The sequence below is a fragment of the Nerophis ophidion genome, linkage group LG28 (genome assembly GCF_033978795.1).
Source record: "Nerophis ophidion isolate RoL-2023_Sa linkage group LG28, RoL_Noph_v1.0, whole genome shotgun sequence".
Taxonomy (NCBI): Eukaryota; Metazoa; Chordata; class Actinopteri; order Syngnathiformes; family Syngnathidae; genus Nerophis; species Nerophis ophidion.
In genome coordinates, this window is record NC_084638.1 from 18,021,139 (window position 1) to 18,047,327 (window position 26,189).

General features: G+C 37.3%; 2 protein-coding genes across 4 annotated transcripts in view; one reads left to right on the forward strand and one right to left on the reverse strand.

Moving 5' to 3' along the window:
• LOC133545477 (oocyte zinc finger protein XlCOF6.1-like) overlaps window positions 1-23,841 on the forward strand; it is a 97,621-nt gene extending 73,780 nt beyond the window's left edge. Inside the window, exons 1-3 of one of the 3 annotated variants that reach the window (XM_061891116.1) lie at window positions 8,850-9,336; window positions 10,771-10,838; window positions 20,250-23,841. In XM_061891116.1, coding sequence (XP_061747100.1) covers window positions 9,150-9,336; window positions 10,771-10,838; window positions 20,250-20,480 — 486 coding nt within the window. In that variant the 5' untranslated portion in view covers window positions 8,850-9,149 and the 3' untranslated portion in view covers window positions 20,481-23,841. Of the gene's footprint in view, window positions 1-8,849; window positions 9,337-10,770; window positions 10,839-20,249 lie in introns of those variants that run through there. The other 2 variants (XM_061891112.1, XM_061891111.1) reach the window with 2 other exon arrangements.
• On the reverse strand, window positions 1,730-8,470 carry LOC133545054 (uncharacterized). The gene is made up of 2 exons (XM_061890359.1): window positions 7,966-8,470; window positions 1,730-3,881 (listed from the first exon to the last, which is right to left on the reverse strand). The coding sequence occupies exons 1-2, from the start codon at window positions 8,135-8,137 to the stop codon at window positions 3,394-3,396; spliced, it is 660 nt and encodes a 219-aa protein (XP_061746343.1). The 5' UTR covers window positions 8,138-8,470; the 3' UTR covers window positions 1,730-3,393.
• Window positions 23,842-26,189: the final 2,348 nt, after the last annotated feature.

Below are 26,189 nucleotides of genomic sequence, written 5' to 3' on the forward strand. Positions count from 1 at the left end.
ACACAGATAGACGGACAACATTCACACTCACATTCACACACTAGGGCCAAATTAGTGTTGCCAATCAACCTATCCCCAGGTGCATGTCTTTGGAAGTGGGAGGAAGCCGGAGTACCCGGAGGGAACCCACGCATTCACGGGGAGAACATGCAAACTCCACACAGGATCCCGAGCCTGGGATTGAACCCAGGACTGCAGGACCTTCGTATTGTGAGGCAGACGCACTAACCCCTCTACCACCGTGAAGCCCAAGACAAACAATAAAGAATCTAAATAATGTCTTGTGTCTTGAGGTTGACACAAAAGAGGAACCATAACAGCTGTATGAATCTAGAAAGTGAAGGAAGAGGTCCAGAAGAAAATCTAGGGCAATCTTATGGCTGAAAAGCCATGCCAGCAGTTCTGAGGGATGATTCTAAATCCAGAGGCCCAGGCTGCAGCGGTTTGAAAGCCCAGCTAAGTCTAACAGAGGCCCAGGCTATAGCCAGAACAAGGCCAGACTGAAGCAGGCAGACATCCAGGCTATGGGAGTTGAAAAGCAAGGCAGAGGGAAGCAAATATGCCGGCCGGAGCCGGTGGAAGGCCAGGCTGAGGTTAGTGGACATTCAAGCTGCAGCAAGTAGGGGCTGCAACAAATAGAAGGCCACGAGATTTTAAAGTCCAACGAAAGCAGTCAGTAAAGCCTCGTTTTGGTATTAAGCCTAATTTAAACATCGTGTTGCTTTGGCTTAAGATATTTACGACATATAACCTGTACAACAGTAAGACTTTCAAACCCATTGGGCTGGTGGTGAAGTGGATGACAAGTCTGACTACAGAGCAGAAGATTTATTTAGAATGATTATGTATATATTATCACACAACTCTTATACTTGTCTTCTTCCTCTTTATGCCATTTTTTCAAGGTGACAGAAAAACATGATACAACCTGCCTATCATGTGATTCTACCATGTTGGCAAAATACAAATGCACAATATACTTACATATATAACACATAAAACATGGAACTAAAAGTGAACGGTAACCATCCCTACTAGCAAGTGTTGTACTGGAAACTAATTTACAACTTTGTACAAACACAACTTCATCACACACAATACTCCACTATGGAATTGTTGTTATATTAAAATGAGAAACAAATCCATCTTTGTACAGCAATTGTTTGAAAAAGGCATTTGGTTGCTGATGCACTTATTGAGTGAAAAAAGTATGTTAGTATTTGAAGATTTCATTAAGTACGACCTGCAAACACATAAAATATTTTAAACTATTATAAAGGCTTTTGTTCAAAATATTTTAATTCCAGTAATTTTTTTTTTTTTTTACTTCTTTACTGTATTTTCTCTGGAACAAAAACAAATAAAACCCATTATTTGAAAGTTTTCATTCTTCCAAACGCAAATTTAAGAAAAAAAGCCCCGGATTGACAACTTCAAATAATTTTTAAGATATTGTTTTGCAAATTGAAGACAACACTTGTTCGTTCTGTAATAGGGAAACAAAATAAACAGTTTATTTTATGAATGAAAGTAAATCCTTGTGAGATGATGTACAATATCGGCTATTGCCTGACATTCCAAACGTTGATTAATATATTGATATTGTTTTGGGGATGTTAAAAAAGAAAAAGTAAACAAAGTAAAAAAAATGTTTATAACACAGTAATAGGGATTTTTTTTTAATCCACAAATGTATGTTTGTAAAAACGAAACCATCCTTACACAACAATTCAGCCATGTTCTCTAACTTTTTATTGCATAAAGGTCTGAGTACATACATATCAAGTTAAAGTATAAAACAATCATAACACAATCATCATATTACAAAAGAGACTCATAAAGAAAATTAATAAAACGGATTATAGAGACCCAACAAATGATTCATCAAGTCACACATTTTAAAATTGTATAAAAGACAACTGTTCAAATGATGTATAAAGTAAATAATAATATGCTTCCTGAAGTGGTCCAGAAGATGTTTCAGATGTGAACCAGTAAATATATATATCATATAAAGGTGCTAATCTATGGGATTATTAACAATTACAAAAAAAAAAATGTAACACTTTTAAAAACAGTATTATGAATACGTCTAAAATTGTCTGATGAATATATATATATACACATAAAATGTTTACGGGTATGTAAAATATGTCTTGTACTGTTTACTCTCAACTTTTCAAATTGTTCTTTTCCATTTTTGATAAAAGTACACAATGTTGCATATAAATGCATGTACTTGACTAAAAAAAAGCACCAATATAAAACACTTAATATATAAATGTAGAAGCATATTAAATAACTTAGATTAATATTGCGCTTTTCTAAACACTCAAAGCGCTCACAGAGAAGTGGGAACCCATCATTCATTCACACCTGGTGGTGGTAAGCTACATCTGTAGCCACAGCTGCCCTGCGGTAGACTGACGGAAGCGTGGCTGCCAGTTTGCGCCTACGGCCCCTCCGACCACCACCTATCATTCATTCATCATTTATTCACCAGTGTGAGCGGCACTGGGGGCAAGGGTGAAATGTCTTGCTCAAAGACACAACGGCAGCAATTTTTTAGATAGCAGTAGGTAGGGAAGCGAACCTGCAACCCTCAGGTTTCTGGCCGGCCACTCTACCCACTACACCATGCCGCCCCATATTGAAAAGATTGTTACACAAACAACGTCACACATGTTATATGTGCTGATGTTGTTAGAAAGTCAAAATTAAAGTCTTGACAGTTTATTTCAAATCCTGAAGTTTCATTTGCTGCTGCTGTTCTCACCAGCACACTTGTGTTTCTTACACTGGTACTTATAAGAGAATCTTTCACCACACACACTGCAACTCAACACTTTCTCTCCTGTGTGTCTTCTCATGTGTCTTATAAGGTTTGATTGGTCACAAAAGCTTCTGTTGCAGATTGAACATGAATATGTTTTTTCACCAGTGTGTGTTCTCATGTGTCTTTTCAAACACTGATTTTGTGTAAAACCTTTACCACAGGTTTAACAGGAAAAAACGTTTTTCACCAGTGTGTGCTTATGTGTTCTTTCAAATGGTGACTGTGTAAAACCTTTATCACACATTGAACAGGAAAAAGGTTTTTCACCAGTGTGTTCTCATGTGTACTTTCAAATGTTAACTTTGTACAAAATATTTACCACAGATTGAACAGGAATGTGATTTTTCACCAGTGTGTGTTCTCTTGTGTCTTTTCAAATTCTGACTTTCTGTAAAACCTTTACCACAGATTGAACAGATAAAAGGTTTTTCACCAGTGTGCGTTCTCATGTGCACTTTCAAATTGTGACTTTGTGCAAAACCTTTACTACAAAGTGAACAGGTAAAAGGGTTTTCTCCAGTATGTGTTCTCATGTGTCTTTTCAGACACCATTTTTTTTAAAAGATTTTGTCACAGAGAGAACGTGTGAAGTGAGTGTTGTCAGTGTGACATGTCTTATCATCTTTAGAGTCTTCATCATCAGTGTCAGGAGAGTGTGACGTTGTGTCATCACTATCTGATAGTGGAGCTAAGAGCTTGTCTGCTTGTGATCCTCCACAGTGGTCTCCATCAGCTTCTGTTGTCATGTGTTGTGTTGAGCTGCTGCTTGGAGGTTCCGCCTCTCTCTCCTCCTCACTTTCACCTTTGACCTCATCATCTTCACTCTTCACAGGGACACCAGTCACTGGGGACTCCTCCAGTCCTTCAATGTGCTCTCCTTCTTGACTGATGCTGTGTTCTGCTGCTTCCTTTTTAATGTGGGGGGACTGTGGCTCCTGCCCTCCCTCTTTAATGTGTTGGGAATGTGGAACCTCTTCTTCCTCATGTCCGTAGGGACATTGTGGTTCCAACTCCTGCTCATGAGGTAGAGGTTTTTCTTCGAGGTCTGCGGGACAGGAGAAAACAAACATTCTTTAGAAAAGTCCAACGTTGCTCAGTCACATGAGACATTGTCCTGCACCAACATATGATCTCATAATCTCATCAGTTTCCCCTCACAGCAGTCAGGGTACTTCCAGCTGACACATGAAGAAGAGCTTCAGGGCAATGTCTTGCCAGGCCAACGCTCAATCCACCTTATTCATATAAAAACATCCTAAATTTAATTCCTGCAATCCATACTAGTGTGCTGTTCTCCCTCTGAATAAGTCATACACACACAGGAAATAATGTACCACATGCCAGCCTCCACGCAGTAGTACTAGTGATGAGTTCCCCCTGCTGGTGGACAATAATTACATTATTTTCACATTCATCTTTAGAGACATGTCTACTCTAAGAAAACGAAAGTAGTCAACATAATGGCCAAAAAAGAAGACATCTGTTTTGCTCTCATTTAGGTAGTGTCGCCACAGTTAAACTGGGAAGAAGTAATCAGATTACTGACTACTCCTTCAAAAGATAACTTGTTTACCTTATTAATAATAGTAATAATTAATTAGAATAATTTAGTGCGTTTTCTAGACACTCAAATTGCGTTACAGTGAAAACTGAGAAGGCATCATTCATGTAGTCCACACATACAATGAGGTAAGCTATAATTAATAATATTAATAATAATAATAATAATAATAATAATAATAACTGAATGAAGCAATTCCTGAAGGAATTGTGTGTGAATGATGCAATGCTGAAGTTGAACTGAAATGCTGACAGAATGTAGTATGAATATAAGAATACTTTGAATGTTGGAATGGCTTGAATGTTGGAGAGTTGGAATTTCCAGGAAAACTGGAATTTCGTTTAAAACTTGGGAAAGTGTTACTTTGAATGTCCAGGATGGGTGGAATGTGTTGATGTGGAATGGTTGAATAGGTTGAAAAATGTTGGAATTGTGCAACGTGGAAAAATGTTCGATTCATTTCAATGGTAACTTACTAGAAATTTGGGAATTTTGGGAAAAGCGGGATTTATTTGAAAATGATTAACAGCATGAATGAGTTGAATGAGTTGGTGTTAAAATTGTTTAAAATAGTCAAGAAATGTTGAAGTAGTAACAGTTTTTTTATTGAAAAATGGTATTACGGAATTTTGTAAAAACCGGGAATTTTTCAAGTTCTTAAACCGACTTAGTTTATTGTCCTGACTAAGAGGAATGTTTTGACAGTTGAACGGTGGAAATGGGTTGAACAATGTGAAAGGAGTCACTGCACTAAAGAAGGTTGGAAATAAGGTTGGAAAAAAGGAGTCATTCCCGTAAATTTATTGAATGTGGAAACATGGTTATTTGAATTTTCAGGATGGATTGAATGTGATTAAGGTGGAATGGTTTAAATTAGTTGAAAAATGTGGGAATTGGGGAAGTTTGAAAAATGGATAATACAGTGTATTTTAATTGGGAAAATGCCATAAACACTGGGAATTCCAGGAAATCTGTGAATTTTGAAAGTGTTGAAAGGGAGCACACAATTCCTGAACAGGCTGAATATTTCGAAGTAGGAGCGGTTTGTATCAGATCAAAAACGTGGGAGTGGTGCAACTTTAATTCCAAAAGGAATTTCATAGAAATTTGATGATTTCGGGAAAGCAGAATTTCATTGGAAAATGCTAAACATTGTGAATGTTCTAAATGAATTGAAGTGTTGAAGTAGTGACATTTTTAATTGATAAATGGTATTATGGAATTCCTGGAATTTTGAGAAAACCGGGAGTTTTTCAATTTCCAAAAACAACTTTGTTTTTTGACCCGATTAAGAGGAATGATTTGAAGGTGGAACGGTTGAAGCGGGTTGAAATATGTGCAATGAGTAGTCGCCAGAATAAAGGGTTAAAAAAGGGTTTGAAAAAACATGAATTCTGGGAATTCCTGGAATTTTTAGAACTTGGAAAAATGTAAGTTTGAATGTCCAGGAATACTGAAATATGTTGAAGGTGGAATGGTTTGAATTGATTGAAAATGTGGAAATGGTTGAAGTTAGAAAAATGGCCAATTGATTTTGAATGGGAAAACATATGAAGCACTTATTTCTTCTCGTTTCAAGCTAGTTTAGCTATTAGCTCGCCCGTAATCAGTTAGCTGTCATGAAAACTAATTCCTCTGGTCGGCCAACTGAACATCAAAAATACAAATCAGTGATTACAAATCTGGACTTTTGGGGTCTTTGTTAGTGGAAACTATTGTATTATGTCCCATACTAAATCAGAGTTTTAAGGTTTGATGAACATGATGGCCTAATAGTACGAAGTTTAGTTTCTACACAGTTTGGTGAATATATGTATATAAGTAAAACTGCTTCTGTTGTCTTATGTCAGTTTTGTTCAACTAAACTCCTATTTGTTTAACCTTTGTACAAGTTAAAAAAGATCGTACTGCTAATTTTTTTAGCCTGTCGATGTGGTCTTCCATTGTATGATATCATTAAGCAAGCGGCGCAAAAGCCAACTTTGATCCTGTATGTTTATATTGTGATGTGTCTTCTTCATCCATCCATCCATTTTCTACCTCCTGTCCCTTTTCATTGATCATAAATTGATTTACGTGGACCCCAACTTAAACAAGTTGAAACACTTTTTTAAAAAAAACACCCGGATGGTGTTACCATTTAGTGGTCAATTGTATGGAATATGTACTGCACTGTGCAATCTACTAATAAAAGTCACTATAGACAGCGATTTTAAACTAGACAAACAAGTCAATGGCGTTTTAAAAAACGTGTTTTTATCACCTTCGTCTTTTAGTAAAGGTTAAACCGTTTTTATCTTTTAACCTATTTGAACATGCCGTGCATGCTTTTATTTCAAGTCGCCTGGACTACTGCAATGCACTTTATGCTGGCATTAGCCAAAAAGCTCTCTCCCGTTTGCAGTTAGTCCAGAACACGGCAGCACAACTTTTAACAGGGGCCAGGAAACGCCAGCATATAACCCCAATCCTTGAAAGTTTGCACTGGCTCCCTGTTCATTTTAGAATTGATTTTAAAACATTGCTGTTTGTTTTTAAATCTTTACATGGACTGGCACCTCAATATATCTCATTTGGATGAGGTCCGAGAGCCAGTTCCAGCTCGTGGTGCCCAAAACCAGACTTAAGACCAGGGGAGACAGGGCCTTCTCTGTGGTCGGCCCTAAGCTCTGGAACACTCTGCCCCTCCATGTTCAAACTGCTTCCACAGTGGAGAGTTTTAAGTCTCGTCTTAAGACCCACTTTTATTCTTTGGCTTTTAACACTACGTGAGTTGTGTGGTCCTCTGTCCTCTGTGTTTTTTTATACACTTTGATTTTCTATTTTACTGTTTTGATTGATTTTACCCTTTAAAATACTTTTTAATCATATTTATTAGTATATTTTTTTTTATATTGGTTTTATATTTATTTAGTTTTTGTTTTTATTCAGTCATTGGTGGAGCAAAATATTGTTTTTTTTTTATATTGTTTTTAACATGGCTGTGCAGCACTTTGGAGACGTTATTGTTGTTTAAATGTGCTATATAAATAAAGTGGATTGGATTAGTGAGCGGAATAGAGGCGCTCCCATTGACTCCATTGTTGGAATTAGGATAGTTAAGGTTTTGCTAACATTTGTTTAGGAATTAAATTACATAAAAAACAAAAACATGTTATTGTCTTACAGTAGGGATGTGAATGATAGGCAAAGTTAAAAAAAATCTGATCCCCTTTGATAATTTTTCTACATCCTGTGAACGGGCTGATGCTGTGGTGAAAGTGAGAACATAAATACATGTCGGGAAAATGCAAATTTCAGCAAAAATTGATGGCTGGGAAACTATGTAAAACCTGGTTAAAGATTGTTGGCGGTAAACCCAGAGAGGCATGTGTGTGTTATAAGATTATGTTAGAATTAGCTTTATTATTTAGGTTTAGGGGGCCCTGTCAAGGGGACCGCCCCCGGCCCAGCTCTGACTTGTTCCACCACTGGTCATTGTGATTATATTATATATTCCAAATGTCATGTTCTTGTTATTAATCAAATATAAAGTTAGTAAAGATGTGAGAGTAAGAAGTCAACAAACCTGTTCTGTTTAACACAACTTGATGTTTCTTGAAAAGAACGTCCAGTAGTTGATAATTTTCCTCTTTTGTTCCAGAAAGTTCCGCCTCGTATTCTGCTATCATTCTTTCTAACACTACAAATATTTCTTCAACGGCAGCAGTTAGTCGCTGATCCACCAACGCTCTCAACATTTGTAATGTAGATATTTTCAAAAATCACAACACTTTACTCTCACACTTGATCTCTACTTAGCGATGTGTTGATAACTTCTGTGTCTTCTGTTAGCAGCTAACAAGCTAAGCTAACTAGCGAGCTAAGCTAACTAACAAGCAAAGATAGCACGAGAAGCGGCACAGTGCGAGACGACTATGTTCTTAAATAAAGAATCAAAGAGGTATGTTATACGACATAAATATTTCAAACTGGAGAAGAAATAACAATACTGACATATTAGCGTCCTGCTCGCGGCTTTCTGCGTCGAAGTGCCGTCACAAGTTAGGACTGCTCTGTTCTGCTGTCTTCCGTTTACGCCGGAAGCTGGGAATGACGTCACAGCCAAGTGGACGAAGAGAAAACACAGACGCTATTGTCACATGAATGTATCTTCAAGACACTTAACAAATTTGGCTTCGGTAATTATTTCTGCAAAACAATGATGACTTTGTACTGCAATGGTAATAGCTCGATTAAGCTCAAATCTGCTACAGCATTCTATTTTAGTTACATTATTGAGTTTACAACCCGCTGGCGCTGATTTGCACTGTTTTTGTACTTATTTTGATCATTATTATTTATCGATTTTTTGTATATGTTGCAGTTTTATAAATAAAGGTTTATAAAAATAATTAAACAAGGAAGGCGGCAGAACAGAACAGTACTGTTTTGTAACGTCAAGTGTGCTAACTGTCGTGAAAGCACATTGACGCTGAAAGCCGCAAGCAGGACGCTAATAAGTCAGTATTATTGTTTGTTCTCCAGTTTGAAATATTTACGTCGTATAAAATACATATTTGATTATTTAGTAAATGACAAAGTCGTCTCAATGCGCTAAAAGCACTGTGCCGCTTCTCGTGCTATCTTTGTTTGTTACCTTAGCTTGCTAGTTAGCTTAGCTTGTTAGCTGCTAACAGAAGACACAGAAGTTATCAACTCGTCGCTAAGTAGAGATCAAGTGTGAGAGTAAAGTGTTGTGATTGTGTGAAAATGTCTACATTACAAATGTTGAGAGCGTTGGTGGATCAGCGACTAACTGCTGCCGTTGAAGAAATATTTGTAGTGTTAGAAAGAACGATAGCAGAATACGAGGCGGAACTTTGTAGAACAAAAGAGGATTACAATCAACTACTGGACGCTGTTTTCAAGAAACATCAAGTTGTGTTACACAGAACAGGTTTGTTTACTTCTTACTCTCACATCTTTACTAACTTTGTATTTGATTGTTAACAAGAAAATGACATTTGGTTTAATTGATGTGAGTGGAGTAGCCTTGTCAAGTGAAAGTAAACAATCTGGCATGCAAATGAAAGAAGATTCATGGAACAGAGTAATGTAACTAAAGAAGAACATGGATAATCAACAGAAAATATTCCTGGGTTTTGTTACAGAGGTAGTCTAGCAAATCTAAACAACAGCAAGCTTAAAGTTACTTTTTTTTTTTTTTTTTACAACAAAATATTACTAAATCATCACAGGCTTGCTTATGTTACCATTGGTGATTAAACAGAACGTATACATATTTTAAAAACATGTTTTACAATGACTAATTATATGGAATAAAAATGCTTAGGAATTAGTTAAGCGTTCATGCTTGCAACTAACAATTTGCCGTCATGTTGTTGTAGAATATATATTCAATGATAACTAGGGATGTACGCTTAGCTTTTTCACTCGGGCACTGGTGCTACTAAATGAAAACATTTCGTAGCTTGGAAAACTACTCAGTGGCCTAGTGGTTAGAGTGCCCGCCCTGAGATCGGTAGGCCGTGAGTCCAAACCCCGGTCGAGTCATACCAAAGACTATAACAATGGGACCCGTTACATCCCTGCTTGGCACTCAGTATTAAGGGTTGGAATTGGGGGTTAAATCACCAAAAATGATTCCAGGGCGCGGCACGGCTGCTGCCCACTGCTCCCCTCACCTCCCAGGGGGTCATCAAGGGTGATGGGTCAAATGCAGAGAATAATTTCGCCACATCTATTATGTGTGTGACAATCATTGGTACTTTAACTTTAAAAAAGTTGGACGCAATACCAAGTGTTCTTAATAACAATTACAATATTAGCACTCAAACAACATAACCATTAAAGGCCTACTGAAACTCACTACTACCGACCATGCAGTCTGAAATAATATGATGAAATATTAACATTGCAACACATGCCTATAGGGCCTTTTTAGTTTACTAAATTGCAATTTCAAATTTCCTGGGAATTTTGTCTTAAAACGTCGCGTAATGATGACGTGTACGCGTGTCGTCACGGGCTGTTATGAAAATGGGCGCTGCACACACACACAGCTAAAAGTCGTCTGCTTTAACGGCATAATTACACAGTATTTTGGACATCTGTGTTGCTGAATCTTTTGCAATTTGTTCAATTAATATTGGAGAAGTCAAAGTAGAAAGATGGAGTTGGGGAGCTTTAGGCTTTAGCCACACAGACACACGGTGATTCCTTGTTTAAAATTCACGGAGGTGAAGCTTTTTTATGGATCACAGCAAACATGGATCCCGACCACCTGTCAACCAGCAGGTTTCGGTGAGAAACTTGTGGTTAAAAAGTCGCCACTTACCGGATATCAGCTGAGCTTGTGCCTCCCGTACAGCTGCCGTCGACTTCCCCGAGACACTGCGCGTCAACACCCGGCCGTGGACGTACACTTCCGACTATCAGGTACTGTTAATCTCACTAAAACACCAGCAACACAATAGAAATATAAGGGATTTCCCAGAATTATCCTAGTAAATGTCTCTAAAAACACATGGATCCGTCTCAATGCAACGCGATTGCAATCGCGTTTTTTTTTTTTTTTTCCTAGTCGTTCGCTATCAATATCCTCAAACATAAATCTTTCATCCTCGCTCAAATTAATGGGGAAATTGTCGTTTTCTCGGTCTGAATAGCTGTTTTTGTTGGAGGCTCCCATTAAAACCAATGTGAATATATGAGGAGCCATCAACATGTGACGTCATCATCTGCGACTTCCAGTAGAGGCAGGGCTTTTCTCCAGTTGCGAACTTTATCATAGATGTTCTCTACTAAATCCTTTCAGCAAAAATATGACAATATCGCGAAATGATCAAGTATGACACATAGAATGGACTTGCTATCCCCGTTTAAATAAGAAAATCTCATTTCAGTAGGCCTTTAAGACACATGTGCACTCATACTAATAAGAACTCATTCAGCTTTTTATAGCCAAGTAATACTATAAAAGTATAGTCCACTACCATGTATCAGTAACATAACATGACTGACAGCACGTGCATCTACATTACTGATCATAATGCCACTTATACAAACCCCGTTTCCATATGAGTTGGGAAATTGTGTTAGATGTAAATATAAACAGAATACAATGATTTGCAAATCCTTTTCAACCCATATTCAATTGAATGCACTACACAGACAAGATATTTGATGTTCAAACTCATAAACTTTTTTTTTTTTCTGCAAATAATAAATAACTTAGAATTTCTTGGCTGCAACACGTGCCAAAGGAGTTGGGAAAGGGCATGTTCACCGCTGTGTCACATCACCTTTTCTTTTAAACAACACTCAATAAACGTTTGGGAACTGAGGAAACTAATTGTTGAAGCTTTGAAAGTGGTATTCTTTCCCATTCTTGTTTAATGTAGAGCTTCAGTCGTTCAACAGTCCGGGGTCTTCGTTTTCGTACTTTACGATTCATAATGCGCCACACATTTTCGATGGGAGACAGGTCTGGACTGCAGGCGGGCCAGGAAAGTACCAACACTCTTTTTTTACAAAGCCACGCTGTTGTAACACGTGGCTTGGCATTGTTTTGCTGAAATAAGCAGGGGCGTCCATTATAGCGTTGCTTGGATGACAACATATGTTGCTCCAAAACCTGTATGGACCATTCAGCATTAATGGTGCCTTCACAGATGTGTAAGTTAGCCATGCCTTGGGCACTAATACACCCCCATACGATCACAGATGCTGGCTTTTGAACTTTGCGCCTATAACTACCCGGATGGTTATTTTCCTCTTTGTTCCGGAGGACACCAAGTCCACAGTTTCCAAATATAATTTGAAATGTGGACTCGTCGGACCACAGAACACCTTTCCACTTTGCATCAGTCCATCTTAGGTGAGCTCGGGTGTTGTTGATAAATGGGTTTGGCTTTGCATAGTAGAGATTTAACTTGCACTTACAGATGTAGCGATCAACTGTAGTTACTGTGATTTTATGAAATGTTCCTGAGTCCATGTGGTGATATCCTTTACAAACTGATTTCGGTTTTTGATGCAGTACCACCTGAGGGATCATAGGTCCGTAATATCATCGCTTACGTGTAGTGATTTCTCCAGATTCTCTGAACCTTTTGATGATTTTATGGACCGTGGATGGTAAAATCCCTAAATTCCTTGCAATAGCTCGTTGAGAAATGTTGTTCTTAAACTGTTCAACAATTTGCTTACAAAGTGGTGACCCTCGCTCCATGCTTGTTTGGGAATTACTTAGCATTTCATGGAAGCTGTTTTTATACCCAATAATCGCACACACCTGTTCTCAATTAGCCTGCACACCTGTGGGATGTTCCAAATAAGTGTTTGATGAGCAGTCCTCAATTTTATCAGTATTTATTGCCACCTTTCCCAACTTCTTTGTCACATGTTGCTGGCATCAAATTCTAAAGTTAATGATTATTTGCAAAGTAAAAATGTCTTTTTAGCATATTCAACTGAATGTGGGTTGAAAATGATTTGCAAATCATTGTATTGCGTTTATATTTACATCTAACACAATTTCTCAACTCATATGGAAACGGGGTTTGTATAATATCAGCACTCAAACAACAATTTCCAGTAACACTAATAAGAACTCATTCAGCTTTCTATAGACAAGTAATACTATAAAAGTAAAGTCCACTAGCATGTATCAGTAACATAACATGACTGACAGCACATGCATTTACATTATTGATCATAATTTCACTTATACACGTGCCAGAATGAGAAGTGACGCTGTAGTTTTTCAATGTAGTCAGTCCCCAGGAACGGTGATTTGTTTAAAGTCTATAAAAAATCAGATAATGTTAAAAGCAGAATATCATCTACTATACATGACTTTTACCACAAAATGATGTAACTACACACATACATAACATGTACATGCACATTAGCTTTGTGTGTTGATCTAACGCAGGGGTCGGCACCCTTCAGCATACAAAGAGCCATTTTAGCCCATTTCCCCCCAAATAAAACCCACCTAGAGCCACAAACTCTGTTAGATTCCTAAAATGACGATAACACCAGTCATTGCTATATGATTTATGAAATCAAACACATATTTGATTTATTTCTGGGTACAACAAAGCAAATCATCAAATTATTTTAATTATTAGAAAAAAATATATACTGTTCCTTCCCTTATTAATGAATACAAAAATAAAAATCAACTCATTCCAACATTCTGAAAGCATACAACTACAGCATATTTATTTGACTAAAAATTGAAAACAACTACCTAGTCATCAATAAAAACAGCAAAATAATAAAAATGTAAGTAAATAAAATGTTTCTCTTTTCTGATCCATCCATTTTTAGGGGTTGACCGCTAAAAACAATACAATTGCATGGCAGCAAGAGGTGTCGCATAAGGGCTGTGACATACATTTACATCGACAATACATTCAAATGTGTTTTATTTTCCTATGACAAGATCCCAGAACTCTCCAAAATAACAACTGTTAAATTCAAATGAACTGACTAAATAAAATGAAATATAATAGATCAAGTAACCATTATTTGTTGTCATTCGATTTCAAAGCCAAAGGGAGGCACGGCGGAGGCATGAAAGAACCGCATGCGGCTCCAGAGCTGCGGGTTGCAGACCCCTGATCTAACGGTAGCTATCGTTGAATATAGATTCAATACAAGTACAAATTGTGGGGAATATGGACACTAAAATGTTCTGTTAAACCACTAGTGGTAACAAAACCTATCCTTTGGTGTTCTTAATTTTTTTGTTGGAAAAATGTAACTGCACAATTTGCAAACAACTGAGTCCCTTTTCAAAATTATGAACTTATTGCTAACCTGCCTGAATAAGTTACATTTCTAATTATTATAATCAAATGACATCAGTCATTTCCATGAGATTATTTTCTAATAATAGTGTTTTGGCCCACTTACAATGTAAATTACAAAAAAAAAAAAAAAATTTTCATGAGTTGTGTACTAGTATTGTATGTCTTGCTTTGGAAATAATGTGTACCCTTTCAGATATCGCATTTAGCTCCCGTTAAAAAATTCACATGTTGCACAATGAGATGTAAGCATGGGATCATGTGTACTGTACATTCTTGTATCTTTCTATATATTTATATTAGTATTTCTTTAAAATAATAACAGTATTTTCTCGATTAATATTTATAAATTAAGATTCTTAATTAATTACACTAGAATAAGCACACATTTGATTGGTACAACTTTTTGTGTGTCTGTAAACGCATCAAAGTCAGAATCAGAAAAGTTTTTATTGCCATTGTTTGAGAACGGGTTCACAAACTAAGAATTTTACCTGGCGGAATCGTGTAACATAAAAGACATATAACACAGAATATAATAATATGAGCTGTAACTGAAGTATCAGATCCTGTTATTGTTCACGTGTCTGATGGCCAAGGGGAAAAAAACTGTTTAGATGGCGGGAGGTGTGGGTCTGGATGAACCGTAGTCTACTGCCTGAGGGAAGATGGGAGAATATTTTGTGTCCAGGCCAGGGTGAGAGGAGTCAGCTGTGATCCGACCCACACGCCTCCTGGTCCTGGAGGAGAACAGGTCCTGGAGGGGTGGGAGTTTAAAGCCAATCACCTTCTCAGCAGCACGTACCATGCGCTGCAACCGATGCTTGTCCCGGACTGTGGCGCCGGGGAACCACACGGTGATGGAGGAGGTGAGGATGGACTCGATGCTGGCTGAGTAGAACTGCACCAGCATCTCAGCCGGCACTTTCAGTTTTTTCAGTTGTCGCAGGAAGTACATCCTCTGCTGGGCCTTCTTGATGAGGGAGCTGATGGTCGGCTCCCACTTGAGGTCCTGGGTGATGGTGGTGCCCAGGAAACGGATGGAGTCCACAATGGAGACAGGGGTGGGAGAGTCAATCAGGGTGAGGGGGGGATGGTGGGGCTGTGACTTTCCTGAAGTCCATGATCATCTCCACTGTTTTCTGGGCGTTCAGCTCCAGGTTGTTGAGGCTGCACCAGGACGCCAGCCGGTCCACCTCTCTCCTGTAGGCGGACTCATCGCCATTTGAGATGAGATGAGCCCAATGAGGGTAGTGTCGTCCGCAAGCTTGAGCAGCTTTACCGACTGGTGACTGGAGGTGCAGCAGTTTGTGTACAGGGAGAAGAGCCAAGGGGGAAATACACAGCACTGAAGAGTACCAGTGTTTGTGGTTCGACTGTCCGAGACTAGATTCCCCAGCCGCACGTGCTGTCTTTTGTCCGTCAGGAAGTCATTGATCCACCTGCAGAGAGAGTCTGGCACGCTGAACTGGTAGAGCTTGTCTTTTAGCAGTCCAGGGAGGATGGTGTTGAAGGCAGAGCTGAAGTCCACAAACAGGATCCTCGTGTCGCATCACTGGCTAAGTGCCACTAGTGCATGTGTTGGTGCACGTGGGAAAGAGCGAGCGGCTGTTGTTGATATGACGAAGTTGGGTTTGGTCTGGTTTGTACGGCAGAAAACGACCAGTTTTGCTAGATAGGAACTTTTTTACCAATGTTTTGGTCATGTGTTTATGGCCGACAAGAGTTTTGCTCAATAAAGGGATCGCTGGAATTCATGTCCTCCTTAAAGCGTTTCGACACGCGTTCCAATAATTGAACAGTGATGACGAAAACTGTTTTCTCTGTTGTGGCCGTCAGTTACATTGAAAATTGTTATGCGCTTAGTTTTTAGTTGGATTTTGTGAGTGGTATATATTTGACGTGTGCAGAGAACACATTAGCAGTGCACAATTGCACAGGATTAGAGGGAACGTTGATTGGAAGGACAAAATATGAACTGCAGATTCCTGCTGGGCAGCAATAGCATACCTTTTTCTTTTGTGGCATTGGTTTATTCTCTTTCCCTGCATTTTGACTCAGCAGAAGCAGCATGTATGTTCGGACGTCGTTTAAGCAACAGAGAAAGACATTCAACAGGACTATATTTCCTTACTGCACGTCCCCTTAAAGTTAAAACCCCATTGACATGAATGAGCAAAACTTGGAGCAGTGGAAACGTGGCTTTATTCAGTATTTTGAGTTGTTGAAATGAAATCCACAGTGACTGGCGAATTGTTTGAGTAGAAGCTAAGCGATAGGGCTAATGCTGTGTGCACATGGCTACAAATGCAGCTTACCACCACCAACTGTGTGAATGTGCAGTGAATTAATGAAGGACTCTCACTTCTCTGTGAGTGCTTCGAGTGTGTAGTATATAGAAAAGTGCAATATAAATCTAATCCATTATTATTAATAAGGATACTGCTATCTGTATTTGTTGTTCCAGCTGACCGATTGAATTATGACACGCTGTCACATTCAGTTCAGCTGCTTCCACTACACGTAAAAATCAGCGCTAAATGATGACAAATAGGGAAGCAACACCACACAAAAGTTTGTTACATAACAATACTTTCTTCTCAAAGTCACTCACAAGTTGTTATTTTGAAGTGAACACACTTTTCTCACGACGAGTCACGGCCGTGTTTTATTAACCATCCTCCTGGCGATCCATTAATCCAGAGGCCAATTACTTCACGCACACACATATATTGGTAGCGCAACACTCAATATGGCTTCCGGTCCATCACTCAAATACGTCCATGTGCAACATTAATACAAAAAATTCCTATTGTACCTGCAAACTCACATAACACGCTAATGATTTGTGTTAATTTATAGAATATATTTGATATGATGTATTATGTAAAAGGTATGTGCTGCCATACATAAATATTTTTTTCCAGCTGAGTGTAATTATAATGAATAGAACCCCATATATACAATATGTATATGTATGCATATATATATATATATATATATATATATATATATATATATATATATATATATATATGTGTGTGTGTGTGTCTCTATATATATATATATATATATATATATGTGTGTGTGTGTGTGTGTCTATATATATATATATATATATATATATATATATATATATATATATATATATATATTAGGGTTGCAACTAACGATTAATTTCATAATCGATTAATCTGTTGATTATTACTTCGATTAATCGATGAATAATCGGACTGCATACATCCAAAGAATCGATGACTAAATTAATCGCTAACTATTTTTATAATCGATTTAATCGATTTTATCGATTAGATGTTGCAGCCCTAATATATATATATATATATATATATATATATATATATATATATATTTACATATGTGTATGTATATATATATATGTGTATGTATGTGTATGTAAATGTATATATATGTGTATGTATGTATATATATATATGTATATATATATATATATATATATATATATATATATATATATATATATATATATATATATATATATATATATATATATATATATATATATATATAAGGGCTGCGAATCTTTGGGTGTCCCACGATTCGATTCAATATCGATTCATGGGGTCAACGATTCGATAATATATCGATTTTTTCGATTCAACGCGATTCTCGATTCAAAAACGGTATTTTCCCAGTTCGAATCGATTTTATATTCATTTTCAATACGTAGGATTTCAGCAGGATCTACCCCAGTCTGCTGACATGCTAGCAGAGTAGTATATATTTTTAAAAATTATTTTATATTTGTAAAGGACAATGTTTTTTCAACTGATTGCAATGATTTAAATTTGTTTTAACTAGTAAACAAACCAAAACTATGACTTATTTTATCTTTGTGAAAACATTGGACACAGTGTGTTGTCAAGCTTATGAGATGCGATGCAAGTGTAAGCCACTGTGACACTATTGTTCTTTTTTTTTTTTAATAAATGTCTAATGATAATGTCAATGAGGGATTTTTAATCACTGCTATGCTGAAATTCTAACTAAACTTGATACTGATATTTATTTTTGTTTCACTACTTTAGTTTTTTTCTGTGTCGTGTTTGTGTCTCCTCAATTGCTCTGTTTATTGCAGTTCTGAGTGTTGCTGGGTCCGGTTTGGTTTTGGAATTGGATTGCATTGTTATGTTATTGCTGTGTAGTAACTTGTTGGATTGATAAAAAAAATTAAAATCGAGAATTGATTCTGAATCGCACAACGTATTCGAATTGATTTTTTCCCACACCCCTAATATACACATACATATATATATATATATATATATATATATATATATATATATATATATATATATATATATATATATATATATATATATATACATATAGACATATGTGTGTATGTCGAGTTCCACAAGGCTCGGTATAGGGACCTAAGTTATTTAAACTGTATATAAATGATATTCGTTCAGTATCTAATACATTGAAATGTATTATATTTGCAGATGATACACATGTATATCGTTCAGGAGAAGACTTGAAGGAAGTGTTGAGGTTAATGGAGGTTGAGTTCCTCCAGCTAAAAAAATTTTTTGATATGTATAAGTGATCATTAAATGATAAGAAAACACAATTTGTGGTGTTTAGTGGTGCAAGGACAAATTGTGAAGCAAAATTAAAATTAAATCAAGTGGAAATTGATAGAGTATATGAAACTAAATTATTGGGAAGAATAATTTATAATAAATTATGTTGAATATATACCGTATTTTTCGGATTAAAAGTCACATTTTTGTTCATAGTTTAGCCAGGGGTGCGACTTATACTCTGGAGCGACTTATGTGTGAAATTATTAACACATTACTGTAAAATATCAAAAAATATTATTTATCTCATTCACGTAAGAGATCAGATGTACCGATACAAGAGGAAGCGGCACATTGTCTACTTTGGAGTTGGCAGAGTTGTTTAGAAGCGACACAGAGGAAAAAGATTTCATGGGATTTATCGATTAGGAGTGACAAATTGTTTGGTAAAGGTATAGCATGTTCTATATGTTATAGTTATTTGAATCTTGACTCTTACCATAATATGTTACGTTAACACACCAGGCACCTTCCCAGTTGGTTATTTATATCTCATATAACGTACACTTCTTCAGGCTGTTGCTCACTATTCTTTATTTATTTTAAATTGCCTATCAATTGTCTATTCTTTGTGTTGGATTTTATCAAATTATTTTCCCCCAAAAATGCGACTTATACTTTAGTGCGAATTTTATGTTTTTTTTTTCCTTCTCTAATTATGCATTTTCGGCCGGTGTGATTTATACTCCGGAGCGATTTATAATCCGAAAAATACAGTAAATGGAAAAATATTCAAATCCATTGCTTGTGTTGAAGTTTGGGGAAATGTTTATAAAACAAATATAGACCCAATAATTCAACCTCAAAAATGGGGTCATTAGATTAATACACAAAGTGTGCTACTATGTACATACCAATCCATTACTTATGAGTTCTAATGTGTCAACATTTTCAGATATTGTGTTCTTAAATATCTTGGAAATTATATCTTGCGTAAAGCAACAGTCTTCCAGCTTGTATTCTTAGGTTTTTTTAAATTAAGAGGAGAAAACTATAATTTACAGGGGATATTGATTTTTTAAATAGGTAAAGTAAGAAGGAATACAAAATACAAATGTAGGAGTTAAATGGTGGGACAAGCTCAGTGATGAGTTGAAGACATGTAGTTCTCTCACTGGGTCCATTTATACACTCATAGTAACATTAACATTGATATTATACATCTGGACCAATAGATAGAAATGCAAGCTACTTTTGCAGTGTAGCTTGTAGTGTAGCTTGCTACAATTCTCTGAGGATAGCTTAGCTACATTTAATTGAGAGTAACTTATAGCTTTACTTACTACATTTTCCATGTAGCTTGCCCATACCCTGTCTACTTGGCCTACCTCACATGTGACTAGTTTGAATACTGCAAACGTCAATACAGTAACACCTCATTTGTGTTTTATGTTCTGCAGACGTCCAGCAGGTGTCAGCAGAGAGTCATGAAGAGATTCCCTCCAAGCAGCAGGAGTGGAGCTCTAGTGTGGGACAGAAGGAGCTACAGGCCCCCTCTCACATTAAAGAGGAAGAGGAGGAACTGTGGGAGCAGCTTCAAAGGTTGGAGGAGGCAAATAATGAAGATGAAGCTCAGTCCTTACAGCTTCATCACAGTCAAAGTGAGGAGAACAGAGGGGCGGAGCTTGTAAGTCAGCACATCACAGAAGCTGATGGAGAGCATTGTGAAGATATAAAGTCAGAACCAGACAGCATTTTTGCTCCACTGTCAGACATGGACCACATGATGTCAGACTCTTCTGATCACAGTGACCACATCCAAAAACCTTTGGAGACTAAAAATGACTCTAAAGATGATACAAGACATCACACTAACAACAAACACTTTGACTGCTCTGAATGTGGGAAATCATTTAGACGGAAGAGTAATTTTACAGTACACATGAGAATACATAAAGGAGAGAAACATTTTTCTTGCTCTGTTTGTAAGAAGAGTTTCTCCACAAAGCTTATCATGACCAGACACATGAGAACACACACTGGAGAGAAACCTTTTACTTGCTCTGTTTGTAAGAAGAGTTTCTCCATAAAGGAAAGCGTGACCAGACACATGAGAACACACACTGGAGAGAAACCTTTTCTGTGCTTAGTTTGTCCCAAAAGATTCTCCATGAATGACCAAATGAAAAGACACATGAGAACACACACTGGAGAGAAACCTTTTCTGTGCTCAGTTTGTCCCAAAAGATTCTCCATGAATGACCAAATGAAAAGACACATGAGAACACACACTGGAGATAAACCTTTTACTTGCTCTGTTTGAAGGAAGAGGTTCCCCAGAAAGCTTGACATGTCCACGCACATGAGAACACATACTGGAGGGAAACCTTTTACTTGCCCTGTTTGTAAGAAGAGTTTCTCCACAAACCTTGTCATGACCAGACACATGATAACACACACTGGAGAGAAACTGTTTAGTTGCACTGTGTGTGTTAAAAGGTTCAGGTTTAAGAATCAGGTCAGTGAGCATAAGTGTGTAACAGTCATGGAAGCTGCAGGGATTTAAAAACACTTAAACAGTGATTGTGCTAAATGTACTTTAAAAACACATCAAGTTTAATATAATATGAATGTATATTTGATGTTGCATGTAGTGCTTCTCATCTTCTACTGTTATATGTTGTCCTGTGCTTTCTTTTTAAAGGCCTTCTGAAACCCACTACTACCCACCACGTAGTCTGATAGTTTTTATATCAATGATGAACTATTAACATTGTAACACATGCCAATACGGCCTTTTTAGTTTACTAAATTGCAATTTTAAATATACCGGGAGTTTTTTCTTGAAAACGTCACGTAATGATGACGTGTATGCTTGACGTCACGGGCTGTTCGGAAATATGAGCGCTGCACACACACACAGCTAAAAGTCGTCTGCTTTAACCGCATAATTATACAGTATTTTGGACATCTGTGTTGCTGAATCCTTTGCAATTTGTTCAATTAATATTGGAGAAGTCAAAGTAGAAAGAGGGAGTTGGGAAACTTCAGCCTTTAGCCACACAAACACACGGTGATTCCTTGTTTAAAATTCACGGAGTTGAAACTTTGCTATGGATCACAGCAAACATGGATCCCAACCGAATGTCAACCAGCAGGTTTCGGTGAGAAAATTGTGGTAAAAAGTCACTTCTTAACGGATATCAGCTGAGCTTGTGCCACCCATACAGCTGCCGTGGACTTCCCTGAGACACTGCGCGTCAACACACCCGTGGACGTACACCTCCGACTATCAGGTACTGTTAAACTCACTAAAACACTAGGAACACAATAGAAAGAAAAGGGATTTCCCAGAAGTATCCTAGTAAATGTGTCTAAAAACATCAGAATCCGTCCCAATGCAACCGCGTTTATTTATTTTCTGTAACTTTTTTTTTTTTTTTCTAGTTCGTCGCTATCAATATCCTCAAACATGAATCTTTCATCCTCGCTCAAATTAATGGGGAAATTGTCGTTTTCTCGGTTCGAATAGCTGTTTTTGTTGGAGGCTCCCATTAAAATCAATGTGAATATGTGAAGACCCATCAACATGGGACCTCATCGTCTGCAACTTCCGGTAGAGGCAGTGCTTTTCTCTTAGCACCGAAAGTTGAGAACTTTATCGTGGATGTTCTCTACTAAATCCTTTCAACAAAAATATGGCAGTATCGCGAAATGATCAAGTATGACACATAGAATGGACCTGCTATCCTTGTTTTAATGAGAAAATCTCATTTCAGCAGGCCTTTAAAGGGGAACATTATCACAATTTCAAAAGGGTTAAAACCAATAAAAATCACTTCCCAGTGGTTTGTTTTATTTTTTCAAGATTTTTTCAAAATTTTACCCGTCCCGGAATATCCCTGAAAAAAGATTTAAAGTGCCTTATTTTCGCTATCTTCGAAGACACTATCCATTTTACTGTGATGTCATACAGTGCTGCCAATGTAAACAAACAATGGCGAATAGCACAGCAAGATATAGCGACATTAGCTCGGATTCAGACTCGTATTTCAGCGGTTTAAGCGATTCAACAGATTATGCATGTATTGAAACGAATGGTTGGATTATGGAGGCGGATAGCGAAAACAAAATTGAAGAAGAAACTGAAGCTATTGAGCGAATAGCTATTGACGCTATTCGGCCATAGCATGGCCGAATAGTGTCAATAGCATCGCCGGTAAAATGTGCGGACCAAACGTTTAGGACTTTCGCATCTTGTAACACTGGAGCTACTTAAATCCGTTGATTGGTAAGTGTTTTTTTCGCATTATTTGTGGGTATCTAGTTTCAAATGTACATACAGCTAGCCTAAATAGCATGTTAGCATTGATTAGCTGGCAGTCACGCCGCGACCAAATATGTCTGATTGGCACATAAGTCAACAACATCAACAAAACTCACCTTTGTGATTTTGTTGACTTTATTGTTGCAAATGCATCTGCAGGTTATCCATACATCTCTGTGCCATGTCTGCCTTAGCATCGCCAGTAAAATGTGCAGACACTCCGGCACATTCAATGGAGGGTCTGGTGGCATATTTCTTTCCACTTTCGCATATTTGGGCCAGTGGTGCAACTTGAATCCCTCCCTGTCAGTGTTGTTGCACCCTCCGACAACACACCGACGAGGCATGATGTCTCCAAGGTTCCAAAAAATAGTCAAAAAAACGGAAAATAACAGAGCTGAGACTCGGTGTTTGTAATGTGATTGAGAAAATGAAAATGGAGGCTTTATTACCTAGGTGACGTCATGTTCTGACGTCATCGCTCCATGAGCGATAAACAGAAAGGCGTTTAATTCGCCAAAATTCACCCATTTAGAGTTCGGAAATCGGTTGAAAAAATATATGGTCTTTTTTCTGCAACATCAAGGTATATATTGACGCTTACATAGTTCTGGTGATAATGTTCCCCTTTAAGTTGTGTACATATGTTGTGTGCATATTATTGTATTCTATTTTCTCATTTGTTTATTTTTCACACATTTTTTCCATTGCATTTTTTTGATGTTATTAGCCAATTGAAAGAATGAATGAATAAAGTTGTTAACAAAACGTGGACTCTGGTAGATGAGCAGCATTATTACATCATGGATGTTAACTACTGCAAAACATCAACAAAGAAGAAAAAGGCTGAAGTTAGCAACACATCACTGAACTTTAAAGCCATCGTGAGTGGAGTTGGTTGTTTTTATTGCTGCATTTGTACTTATTTCACCTCACATCTTCACTTTTAATCTTCAAGTCTTCTTCAAATATATTGTTGTGGGCTTCTAAGATTCATGTTTATGATGTGTGTGTAGTCTGTGGAAATGGTTGTTGTCCCTTGTGGATCCATTTGCTCACTTGCACAGATACATCATCATCATCATCATTATCAGACGTTACTGGTCCACTACTGGACGAAACCTTAACATTAATGTTCTAATATAAGTGTGACCTCATGCAGTGGCAGAGCGTGATCCACACTCCCTCCCCGATCCCCCACGATTCCTGAAATCTTGGCCTTGCACACGGTACTCCAGCAGCACCAAGAGCGTTTCTCGAACCTGGAGAACAAGCTCGAGGTCTCCTTCGCCAGCCTGCTTGCAAGATTGGACACAATTAGTCTAAGCTAGGGGTCCCCAAACTACGGCCCGCGGACCGGATACGGCCCCCGAGCGTCCAAAATCCGGCCCGCGGGAAGTCCCAAGTAAAAAAAAAAAAAAAAATTGTTTTTGTTTCTTTTAATTATTTTTTTAATCTGTCCTTTCTAGTCCATTTTGTACTGTCTCCTAGCCACTCAGGCAAATTGTTCTGTCTAAAAATGCATTTTACCATCGATAACGTGACGTGTGCTCTTTAAGTCAATTAGTGCACGAGGAATATATATATGTGTGTGTGTGTGTGTGTGTGTGTGTATACGTTTGTAATAACAGACTCAGACTTGAACTTTTAACAGCTGCATTAAGTCAATAACATCAGCAGCTTTTACCACCTGAAACAAATTGCCAACATCAGAGGAATAATGTCTGAATCAGACTCAGAAAGAATAAGTCTTTTTCTCCAGCAGTTTGTACTACTGTAATGGTCTTTTCTTTTTGAAATTATATTTTATTAGATTTTACAGTTAAAATGACAAACAGTCATACTTTGCTAACGCAAACCCTTCATACAGGCACACATCCACTCATACACACTTGAGGAGAGAGGTGCACTCGAACTTTAACAACTCAAGGTTTACAGTATAGACATTATTAGAAAATATACCCAAATATTATATATATATATATATATATATATATATATATATATATATATATATATATATATATATATCCATCCATCCCGCTGCGGCTCACGATCAGCAGGCTATCCAGACCATAGCAATATGGATGAATATTCCTCGGCATCAAGGATCCTCAAGAAGTGATCACAAGATCACCTCCCGAGGGCCTGTCCACCGTACACACTACAAAAAAGATTGCAGTTTTGTTTTTCTTTAAAATGTCAATAAGTTATGATTCAATATATGTCAGTAAAGGTTTCCAGGTTAGTTCCCATTGTATTCATATTTGTAGAGTTTATAAATATTATTTTTTCAAGAGTCATTACATTCACAAGTTGATTTAGCCAGTTCCTGAAGTTGGGTGCAGATGGGGTTTTCCAGTCTCTGGAAATGAGTCTTTTGGCCAAGACCGTCCCAAGCAGCAACACAGTTGTAATATATTTTGGAAGCTTTTGTGTTTCTGAAGACCATCCAAACATGATTATATACCTGTCAGGAACAACTTTTCTCTGATATACCCCTGTGTAAAAAAAGAAAATGCTGGACCAAAATGATTGAATAATTGGACATCCCCAAAATGAGAGACAATGATCCTTCAGCAGATTTACATTTATCACAAAGTGGAGATGTATCAGGATAAAATGTGTGTAATAAAACTTTAGAATAGTAAAAACGATGAATCACTTTAAACTGCATGAGCCTATGTCTGCTGTTATTTGAGCACTTGTGAATTTGAGAGAGTGTCCGTTCCCATTGCTGATTGGGTATTGTTGTTCTTAGTTCCTGTTCCCATGTTCTTTTAACACTGTCTGCTGATGTCATGGGCATAATGAAGCAGCTGGCAAATTTGGCGACAAGCTTTTTACTTGTGGGTGATAAATTTAATAATTCTAAAAGAGGATGTTTCTCATTTACCAGCTGAGACTTTGAAATGTTTTCTTTAATAAATATTTTTACCTGCAAATAGCAAAACCAACTGAATTGGTACGAATTAAATTTGATTCGCAATTGCTCAAATGACACAAGACTGTCCTCGACATAAATGTTTTTTATGCATTTAATTCCATTTGAGTACCAGTCAAAAAATGTTTT

What these genes read in the sequence shown, in the direction of transcription:
- LOC133545054 (XM_061890359.1), bottom strand. Translation starts at nt 8,137, where the DNA reads ATGTTGAGAGCGTTGGTGGATCAGCGACTAACTGCTGCCGTTGAAGAA. An exon ending in AGTTGTGTTAAACAGAACAG is followed by an intron (nt 3,882 to 7,965) that starts GTTTGTTGACTT and finishes CCTGTCCCGCAG; the next exon opens with ACCTCGAAGAAAAACCTCTA.